At 54.4% G+C, this 10,555-nt stretch overlaps 1 protein-coding gene across 5 annotated transcripts in view; it reads left to right on the top strand.

Moving 5' to 3' along the window:
• The window catches only part of ZNF76 (zinc finger protein 76), a 13,298-nt gene extending 2,809 nt beyond the window's left edge, over nt 1-10,489 (top strand). Inside the window, exons 2-13 of one of the 5 annotated variants that reach the window (XR_003006048.1) lie at nt 952-1,032; nt 1,148-1,225; nt 2,456-2,655; nt 4,707-4,823; nt 5,163-5,238; nt 5,832-5,957; nt 6,069-6,248; nt 7,044-7,277; nt 7,372-7,535; nt 8,247-8,424; nt 8,956-9,069; nt 9,621-9,753. Coding sequence is in view for 4 of the 5 variants with exons in the window: in XM_024766013.1 (XP_024621781.1) it covers nt 952-1,032; nt 1,148-1,225; nt 2,456-2,655; nt 4,707-4,823; nt 5,163-5,238; nt 5,832-5,957; nt 6,069-6,248; nt 7,044-7,277; nt 7,372-7,535; nt 8,247-8,411; nt 8,956-9,069; nt 9,621-9,725 (1,640 nt within the window). In the remaining variant the exon portion in view is untranslated. Of the gene's footprint in view, nt 1-951; nt 1,033-1,147; nt 1,226-2,391; nt 2,656-4,706; nt 4,824-5,162; nt 5,239-5,831; nt 5,958-6,068; nt 6,249-7,043; nt 7,278-7,371; nt 7,536-8,246; nt 8,425-8,955; nt 9,070-9,620 lie in introns of all 5 variants that reach the window. The other 4 variants (XM_024766013.1, XM_024766016.1, XM_024766017.1 and 1 more) reach the window with 4 other exon arrangements.
• The last annotated feature ends 66 nt before the right edge of the window (nt 10,490-10,555 follow it).

The following is a 10,555-nucleotide window of genomic DNA, read 5'->3' on the forward strand; positions in this document are numbered from 1 at the left end:
CTTATCTTTGTCTCCACCTTACCTGCCTCTGGCTGGGCTGTAGAACTGTTAGTTACTGACCCAAGAAAACTCAGTTTGGGGACAAGTTTGGGAACTCTTCTGACTGGGAGACATCAGCAGAGGTGAGCCAGAAGTAGCTGTCTGGTCCTTTTCCCACATCATAGGAGCTCAAATTCCTAAACCTGAAACTTGTAAAGAAAGGAACAAAGAAAGCATTTGTCATTAAGTCTTCAGTCTCCCTTTCCTTCTTCCCTTTCTCACTTCCTTTACCCCTTCTCCCTCTCAAACTCACTAGACATAAGGAGAGGCCTATCTAATTCTAATTCTAAACCTAAGAGGCTTTTGCTCTTAGAAGAGGAAACTGAGGCACAGGGAGGTTAAATAAGGTGTCCAAGATCACACAGCTCGTAAGAGATAGAGCTGAAATTCAAACCCAGGAGGCCTGGACTGGTTCCAGAGTCCACTGCTTTTAACCTCTAAGCTATATTGCCTTATCAGAGGGTCTAGGTCTTGCCATACTGCCACAGTGGGAGATAAGGGAATGTATTTTGATTTAGTTAGTTTGAGTCAGATCTGAACTTTGACGCACTGGGGCCTTCCCACATTTCAGGGCATCCTTTGTTTGCCATTTAGCTCAATCTCAGCAGCTTACTGCCAGGTTGGAAGTCCCCACTTTGCCAGGTGTGGGTAGAATAATAAAGGAAGTTGCTCCTCCTGTGAGTGACAGGAAGGGAATCTGCTGGGAGCTATAGGGTTCCTCACGGCAGGATGTCTCTACCCCCGGTACCTCTGAGGCACAGGCCTGGGAGGGAGGGAATGAGGTAACATGGAGAATGTCACCTGTGCTTAGACACACGGTCTGTGCCTCCAACAGGCCTCTGCTAAAACAGGCATGTGTCCCTCAGCCCTCTTCTGGGCCTGGCCCGCTTCTCTCCATTTCCACCTCCACAGGAGAGAAGCTTCTTGAAGGGCAAGTGATCCAGCTCGAGGACGGGACCACTGCATACATTCACCAAGTGACAGTGCAGAAAGGTGAGGGCATCCTGAGACACCCCTGCCTCATGAGGCAGGCCAGGCAGCCCCCACTGAAGGACCCGCCTCTGTGACACCGAGCTCCAGAGAAAGGCAGGCATTGCTCTCGTTACAGAGCCTCTTTCCTTTGAGGATGGACAGCCCGTGCAGCTGGAAGATGGCAGCATGGCCTACATACACCGCACGCCCAAAGGTGGGGTCACAGTTACCATGACTGGCAAGAAGGAAGGGGAGCAGGACTGGCAGAGGTTGGGGGTTGGAGTTTTGCACCCTGGGAGCTGGGGCAGAGACATGGAGCTATGGTCTCCAAGCTCACCTGGATCAGCAGGCTCGCCTGCCTTCCCTGGCCTGGACCACAGGAACAGCTATTTCTGCCCCCGGGAGGCCGAGCATGGGGGTCTGCAGCCTGGGCCTTGATGGCGGCTTTGGCTCCAGCACAGCCACAGATTCTTAGGGCTTTAAATAGGACCCAATGACGTCATCGAAGACCAGGACTAAAAACTTCACTATCATTTTTTTAAGAATTAAGCTTTTAAGGTATTGAAGAATAATCGTTTATTCCTTCTACAAGTAGTTTCTTGAGCAATTATTGCGTGCCAGGCATGGTACTAGGTGTGGAGTGTACAAGAGAGAACAGAGTCGGACATAGCCCTTACTCTCCTAGAATCTAGTGGGGGAAACAGGCCTGAAATGAACCATCATGATGAACTGATCATTGCAAACGGGGTTCAGGCTCAGGGAGGGCTTCTCTGGGGAAGTGACACTTGAGCTGAGAGCTGGAGGGTGAAGTGGGCTTAGCTGGGGAAGAGCAGTGGCAGGGAGGGTTCAGTACCCCAGACAAAAGGAACAGCATGTGTGGTCCAGAAACAGGGGTGGGCAGGGTGAAAGAACGGCACGTCCAAGGAACTACTAGGAGCTCAAGTCCTGGGGGTGAGGGCAGAGTGGGTGAGATGAAGCTGAGTAGAGAGGCCGGGAGCCAGAGCACTGGGGCTTCAGGATAAGGGTTTCGGTCTTTATCCTGAGACAGATGCAACATGGTTGAACTGTTTAGAGCCTCAGGTAACGTGATCGCATTTGTGTCCTGCAGAGAACCCTCTGGATGCTCTGCTGCCTGGAGGGAACGAGGGGGTGAGGGGCCACCAGTTAGGAGGTTCTTGTGGTCATCTAGGCCAAGACGATGGTCCCCTTGGGTCCTCACGGAGCTTGTGGGTTCCCAGTCGGTACTCCATAGGAGACCTCATCCTTAGGAGAGGCTGCCCCAGAAGGAAGGCCAGCCAGAGTGAATCGCCAAAGTGAGGGACCAGGAGAAACCCGAGGTTAAAACCCTCCTTGGTGTATGTACCTCTCGTTACCTTAAAGCCCAGGTCCCAGCCGCGTCTTTTGCCCTTGTGCAGCATCTGGGCTAACCGCATGTTCCCTGCAGAGGGCTATGACCCCAGTGCCCTGGAAGCCGTCCAGCTGGAAGATGGCTCCACTGCCTATATTCACCACCCCGTGGCTGTGCCATCCGACAGCACCATCCTGGCCGTGCAGACAGAGGTGGGCTTGGAGGACCTGGCCACAGAGGATGATGAGGGCTTCAGTGCGGACACAGTGGTGGCCCTGGAGCAGTACGCCAGCAAGGTGAGCTCTTTTGGCCCTGCCAAACCTGCCACCTTTCTAGAGGACAAGGGCAGTCCTGTGCCTGGACATGGCCGGGACTACTCCCTTTGCCCGTCCACACTGGCTCCCCCGACTTATCTCTCACATGTCATCGTCTCGGATAAGCATCGCAGCCTGGCCAGGGCCGCCGACAGCTGTGTACACTCACGCTTGTTTATGCTGTCTGTGCAGAGGGAAGGCAGCTGTAGGAAACAGCGATATCCGTACGGTGGGAATTTAGGCCCAGCTTCACTTTGGCTGTACTGTCTGAGAAAGCTCTTGCCTTGCCAGTGAATTTTATTAGTTTTCCAGTCCACGGAGGTCAGATGTTCTTGTATTTATTTCTTCTCTGCGACTTATTAAGTCATTTGGGAAAATAACCTCAGTAGGCAGTGACAAGAGCAGATGTAACAGAGCAGCTGGGATTCTTGGAACACAAGGCTTGCACAGTAGCTCAGCTGCAAAGAAAAAGGATCTTGGCTTTCCAAACATCAGTCAGTCTAAGCTCTCTCTGCTGGGGCTGTGGTCCTGCCCGTAGGGGGAACCGGTACAGAGATCTGTGAGCTTTCCAAACCGGGGTGTTCCCTCTCCCCGTGAACAGCAGCGCCTCAGGGCAGATGCGGCAGGGCTTCCTGGAACACCCGTTTTACCCAAAGATTGGGGGGAGTTCTTTTTATAATAAAACTAATGTGGCTGTATCATAAAAGAGAAAAGGAAATCCTCGTGTCTTTTCAAATTGAAGCACAAAACTTTGCAGTAGGCCCCTCTGGGCTATGCCCACTCCCACTCCAGTTCCTTCAGGTGTATTTTAGAAGCCTAATTTGAGGCTTACGGACGTTGGAAAGACAAATGAGCTTTAAATTGTGAGCCCTGAGATCTGTGCTGGCTCTGCCTCTACCTAATCTGACCTTGGGTAAGTCACTCCCCTCCTAGGCCTCAGCTTGTTCCTGTCTCATACGATGAGAGGGGGCCAGATGATCTCAGAGGTCGCTTCCAGCCCTGAAGTTCCTTGATTCCCTTCATTACCTCAAGAGCCAGTGGGACATGGGAATGAAATCCGAACGCCTGAGCGGGTTAGCCTGCCGAGCAGGCCTGGCCACCTGTGACCCTCTCCTGCCACCCACCAGCTGCTTAAGTATCCATGGAACTTTGTCAGCTGCTTGACCCCTTGACCTGGAGCTGACTAGACAGACCTTGCCATGGATTTGGTCTCCCTCTTTTGTGTCCTGCTTACCACTACTTCCGGAGTTCTGTTTCAGGAGCTCCTTGGAAGGCCATAGTGTCCCAGAAACAAAGACTGAGGGACAGTCCCAGCAGGACTCTGCCTAGGAAAGCAGAAGAACAGTAAGGGCTCCACGAAGCCAGAGGCTGGTGTGAAAAGGGTGTTCGCAGGAGAAAGGGAAGGGAACGACTTGTTAGATAGCCGGGTGCCGTGGTTAGAGCTGAGGCTTCTGGTGGGACTTTCGGGCCCTGCCCTGGGCACTTGTGCAGTTTGTTGATTGTGACCACCTCACTTCCGGTGAACGCAGGTGAGCTTATCCCCACAGCAGGCCACTTGTTAATGCCCCTTCCAAACACAGGTTTCCCCCAGGGAGGGAGGGATCTCCTCCCATCAGAGGATAAACATGTCCAGAGTTGCGCCTCCTAGGTTGGTGGTCAAAAGAAGGGGCAGCTGGCATGTGGAGTCACCGCCCAGCTCAAGTGTGGCTGTTCAGACCACTCCTCCCCCACCTTACCTAGCCGTCTAGGAGATGCCTTTTCTCCCAAAGCTGTCACAGCCCCTATGACATTTAGTCATTCCTCTATCCATCAGAGCTGAGTGGTGACTCCACGTGCCAGCCCCATTTCTTCTGCAGCATGCCCCGGTGTCTGTTCCATCTGTCGGATCTGTCACCCAGGTTGCACTTTCTCCCCTTTGGTAGGTTTAACCCTATTTATTGGGTCTTAAGGGGCCAGCTGGGTCCTGTGTCCTACCTCTTCCCTTCTTTCATTGAGGAGAATACATATAGGGACCCCAAGATTTTTTTCCTCAGGTTCTGCATGACAGCCAGGCTCCCCATAATGGCAAAGGACAGCAGGTTGGGGACAGAGCATTCCGCTGCGGCTACAAGGGCTGTGGGCGTCTCTATACCACCGCTCATCACTTAAAGGTAAGGTTGCTGCAGAGAGCTTTTAGCCTTGCCATCTTCCCAGCAGGCTGTAATTCTGCCTTCCCGCTTTGACTGGAACTGGTCCCTGACCTCGAGTTGCTCATTGCCTCCTGGAAGGAAGAGATGAGTGTACAGAAAAGTCAGCACAGAGGGCTTTGACACACGTGAAGAATGCAGGAGGGAAGAGAATCAGGGAAGGGTCTCTGGAGGGGGCATCTCAGCTGAAGAGGAAGCAAAATAAAGGAGGTGGCCAATGCTGACACTCCGGGCCCTAACGAGAACTAAACTGCCCATTCATACCCTTGTCCCTTTGAATTACATGATTGCTTGTCCTCACAGGTACATGAGAGAGCTCATACAGGTGACCGTCCATACAGGTGTGATTTCCCCAGCTGTGGAAAGGCCTTTGCCACAGGTAACCTACCTGGATGGGGACCAAGGTGGACTGCTTCCAGTTGAGGGGAGAGGGTTCTAGACTAGCTCTGACAACTCCCTCAAGGAAGCCAAGCACCAGGCTGCCTTTCTGGAGAAACTGCTGTCGGAGTGCTCTGACGCAGGGCGCCGTCTCTGGAGGAAACCCTGTTACAGAGGCAAGAGGCAGCAGGAGCTGGGGGTTGGCAGAGAGACCTGCCTCTGCGTCAGCCCTGATACCCACCAGCGGGGGGTGCCGGGTGGTCGGTTGAATCCCTCTAGGCTTCATTTTGCCTCTGAATTGAGGCCCGTTAGCCATAGGTTCTCTAGGTTCCCTCTTACACTGGTTCTGGAATGGCACCAGCTGCCCCTGGAGAGGGAAGGAGAGCAGAGTGGGCTTCTCCGGCCCCTCTTACCTGCCCAGCCAGGGGTGGGATAGAGGCAGACACAGGCCTCTTGTGCCAGAGGAGGTCTGGAGCCTCGCCGAGCAGACCTAAAGATGGAGAGCCTCTGAATTAGGAAGAAGAGTTGGTGGAGGATGAGGCCCCACCCAATGCTCTTCTCACCCCTCCTTCCTTCCCTCCCACACGCGGACAGGATATGGGCTGAAGAGCCACGTGCGCACCCACACTGGTGAGAAGCCATACAAGTGCCCAGAGGAGCTGTGCAGCAAGGCCTTCAAGACCTCCGGAGACCTGCAGAAGCACGTCCGGACCCACACCGGTAGGCTGGGCCCTGCCCGCCCTGCCCCGTTCAGACCCGGCTCTGAGCCCAGGGCTTGCCCTGCTCCGCGAGACCCCTTCAGAGCCACCCTCACACAGCCCATCTCCACAGGTGAACGCCCCTTCCGGTGCCCCTTTGAGGGCTGTGGCCGCTCCTTCACCACATCTAACATCCGCAAGGTACATGTGCGCACCCACACGGGCGAGCGGCCCTACACCTGCCCCGAGCCCCACTGTGGCCGTGGCTTCACCAGTGCCACCAACTACAAGAATCACGTGCGCATCCACACAGGTGGGCCAGCTGGCATGCAAGGACCACCCCTGAGGCCCCAGCCCCCTCTACCATAGGCTTCTGACCTAAACATGTTCTCGACGCGCAGCCCAGAACGTCATTCCAGGCTGGTCCGTGGGCAGGGCACGGGGTTTCGGTGGTTTCGGCCATATCCCCAGAACCACTCTTTCACTTGCAGTGAGCGGTTCCTCCTTCAGCAGTTAGGTCCAATCTGATGGGCATTGCTGGCCCTCTCAGCTCCCTGCTGCCTCTCTACATCCACCCTAAATTCTCCCCCTCCAGCTGAGCTCCCAGAAAAAGCCCAGGGTCAGGCGTGATGGGGAAAAAGCAGAGGGAAATGTCATCTTCAGCTCCTCGCCTCATCCACTGTCCATGTGACTCCTGTGTATCCTCACCCTCCCCAGTGTTACGTCCCTGTCCAGCCTTCTGTGTCATCTCCCAGACGCATGTGTCCCCTCACTCTCCCATTGTACCTGACATATCAGTCACCCCTCTCTATCTCCTGCCTCTTCTGTTCACAAGCCCCCAGCGCCCCCCACCAACCCCTTCACTAGCCTCGGCCTTGCCCCTGCCATTTTCTCTCCACCTCGTCTCTGGGCTCCGTGGTCCCACACTTACATCCCCTCTGCCTTCCACTGGCCACCTTCCCCAACTCTGTCCATTCAGAGTCCCAGATCTCAGTCCCTCTTCCTCCCTCTGGCTCTCCCTTCACCAACCCTGTCCCCCACTCCTATCCCCTTAGTTTCCCCTTTGCCAGCCCCAGGTCCCACCCCCCTCACAGCCCAGTGTCCCCAGGGGAGAAGCCATACGTTTGCACGGTGCCAGGCTGCGGGAAGCGCTTCACCGAGTACTCAAGCCTGTATAAGCACCATGTGGTGCACACACACTGCAAGCCCTACACCTGCAGCACCTGCGGCAAGACCTACCGGCAGACCTCTACCCTGGCCATGCACAAGCGCAGCGCCCACGGCGAGCTGGAGGCCACGGAGGAGAGCGAGCAGGCCCTTTATGAGCAACAGCAGCTCGAGGGTGAGGGGCGTGGGCAGGAGGTGAGAGTGGGGACAAGCCGGGCCTCCCCGTGACCACCTGGTGGCAGACGTCAGCCTGGGCTCTCCTCTCCCAGCCGCCTCTGCAGCCGAGGAGAACCCGCTACCCAAACGACCCCGCATTGCTTACCTGTCGGAGGTGAAAGAAGAGGGTGATGACATCCCTGCCCAAGTGGCTATGGTGACCGAGGAAGATGGGGCCCCCCAGGTGGCTCTGATCACTCAGGATGGTGCCCAGCAGGTACAGACCCTGGGGGTAGAGGTAGGGTGGGCCACTCTGGCTGGTACCCTCTCCCACTGTCTCTGGGGAGCTCCAAGTTCTAACAGCCCTACGTCCACCCAGTTTCTCTTTTTTAGCCTTATGGATCTCAGAGCTGAGGCCGAGGGTACCAAGTCTTGTAACACAGCACCCCCCTCTTCCTCATGCTTCCAGCTCAGTCTCTGTGACTTCTGGAGCACAATTAGTAGTTTCCCTCTTTACTTGGAGGCTGACAGGTCCCGTTCATCTGAGTGAGACACTTGGATGTCCTTCTCAAGAGAGCCATGTCGGTACACGGGCCAGAGCATGGTGTGGGATCTGGAAACTTGGTGTTTCTAGCCAGCAGTATAACCTGACGTTTGTCAGCACCCTCACTGTCAAGTGCACTTATGACTTTCGGGGTTGATATGAGGGTGAAATTAGGTGGAGACCCTGAATTGCATGGAACAGAGCCCTGAGGCAAAGTGGTGATAAATAGGTGTGGTCAGCAGAATTCTTCCAGTGTAGCCTCTCTTTGCATCCTAGGGCCTGTTTTACTTGCTTGTCCTGACTCCCTCCACCCTGTGACAAGAAGCTAATCTTCTAGCTTACCAATAAGTGAACCTGCTCTGGGAGAGCAGATTCATCTGCCTAGGGGCTTTCAGACAGCCCTCCCCTCCACTCCCAGCTCATCTTCTTCCTTGCTGTTGGCAGGTCAGCCTGTCACCAGAAGACCTGCAGGCACTGGGGAGTGCCATCAGTATGGTGACCCAGCACGGCAGTACCACCCTCACCATCCCTAGTCATGATGATGACCTTGCCGCATCTGGCACACACACAGTCACCATGGTCAGCGCCGATGGCACCCAGACGCAGCCCGTATGGCCAGGCGGTTTGCTTGGGGTTTCTTGTTCTCTTGTCCTTCCTTTCTGTGGGATGAGCCCTAAAGTGCAGGCTTAATTAGTCAAGCCTTCATACGAGGACCAAGATTCCCACACATAAAGGGTCTTCCCTACATCTTCTCTGGGTCATCAGCAGCTCTTGTTGAAAAGCATTGCACTGGGAGTCAAGAGACAGTTTCTAAATCTGAGTCTACCCCTAATTTGCTTTGCTGCCATAGGCAAGTTACTTTTCCATGAACCTTAGTCCATCTTCAAATGAGGGGATTAAATTTTCTCTGGGACCTTTTACAGCTCTGTCCTTCTGTGATTCAAAATTCCTAAATTAAGTTGGCTATAAATTAAAGTAAAATACAACCCCACTTAGCTCTGAGCCCCAAGCTAATTAATTAATCTGACCCATAATGGTTTTATTCATTTCCTTCTGGGTTGTTCCCAGCCACCTTGCTTGGAGGGATTTTTTGGATTGGGGGTTGGGAGAGTAATGTAGGTGTGTTGGAAAACCTCATTCTTCTATATTTCAGGTCACAATCATTACCTCTGGGACTGTGGTGGCTGAGGACTCAAGTGTAGCATCTCTTCATCATCAACAGGTGGCGCTGTTAGCCACAGCCAATGGAACTCACATTGCGGTGCAGGTGAGTTGAGGTCTGGTAGGGTACTGCGGCCACAGAAAGGAACTAGAAGGGAAGGGGAACTAGATGGAGGTCTTGAAGAGGACAGCATTTGGCTCAAAAAGAGCCCATTTCAGAGGACAAATCCCTTTCTGCCTGCATCCACACACCTGTCTCAGGCTCTTTCTTGACTGAGTCAGGGTAGGGAGCCCCTTCTGACCTTCAGGATAACTTCGATGGCAGTCTCCCTGGTGGTCTAAACCCTTCATGTCTTCGTGTCCCTGTTTCTTCATCTGGAAAATAAGGAGGCTGAAGTAGATGATTACTCCAATCAGTCATTCCCCTTCTATGAGCAAACTGCTCTGTCTGACCCTGGACCATTCCATGGCTCCTCACCATGCCTAGCCTAATAGGATTCTATGAGTGAACTTCCTGTTTCTTGGGGCCCTACTAAGTTCTCAGGTGTTTGGCACTGGGTGGGTGGAGATTCAAAAAAGTAGGCCTCATATACTACCACTGGAAACTAGGAGGGAGGGTCTCACTCTCTCCTTCCTTCTCCTCCCCCTTCTCCACAGCTGGAGGAGCAGCAGACCTTAGAGGAGGCCATCAGCGTAGCCACTGCTGCCATGCAGCAAGGGACTGTGACCCTGGAGACCACGGATTCGGAGAGCGGCTGCTGAGCCCGAGAGGGCTGGGTCCCACACCATGTTGGAAGAGGTGCCATGCCGTACAGGCATCCTTGCCTCCAAGGGCCCAGGCTGTGGCTGACACGTGGAAGGTGGCCACACAGGTCTCTAGGGCAAGAAGGCAGCAGGAAAATGGCCTGAAGGGCACAGGGGTCCTGTCCAAGAGTAGGGCCAAGCAGCTGGAATCGGGGGAGTGTGTCATCCTCAGGAGCTAAGGAGGACAAGCTTGATCAGCAGGCTGCACTGGGGTGTCCTCCCCCCAAAATCAGCTGAGCACCCTCTCCTCTCTCTAGAAAACACCCTTCCCGCCCTTGGTCCACTCCCCTTCTCAGGTGGCAACTGGGGCTGCTCTTGGGACTGGTCCTCTGCTCCAACTGGTCACTGCCCACTAGGGGAGAAGGCAGACAGCCCTTCAGCCCAGTAGGGGCAGCTTGGGTCCAGCACTGCCCCTCCCAGCAATAACCACCTCCCCGGAGGCCAGCCGAGATGTCTGGCCACTTGGCAGCAGGGACTTTCTGCCACCGCAGTCAGAATTGCTCAGGGGCTTGTGGCTGGAGAAAAGGTGCCCAGCCCCACCCCTACCCCCAGCTGCTCCCCAACCTCTCTGTGGCAGAGAGGCAGGAGCAGCCTTGTACATACTGGGGATTGGGTGTAATTGGTTTTATTTTTTTTAATTCCATTTTGATAATTTTTTTTCCTGCTCTGGATGGTGGTGGCAAACGGGTGAATGAGTATTTAATAAAAGTTTCAAGTTTCCACCTGGGTCCCTCCCTCCTCCTCCCTTCTTTCAGCTTCGAGCCCTGGTGGCAGGGCTGGTCAGCAGG

Source organism: Neophocaena asiaeorientalis, unplaced genomic scaffold (genome assembly GCF_003031525.2).
Source record: "Neophocaena asiaeorientalis asiaeorientalis breed wild unplaced genomic scaffold, Neophocaena_asiaeorientalis_V1.1 scaffold46, whole genome shotgun sequence".
In the NCBI taxonomy this organism is placed as follows: domain Eukaryota; kingdom Metazoa; phylum Chordata; class Mammalia; order Artiodactyla; family Phocoenidae; genus Neophocaena; species Neophocaena asiaeorientalis.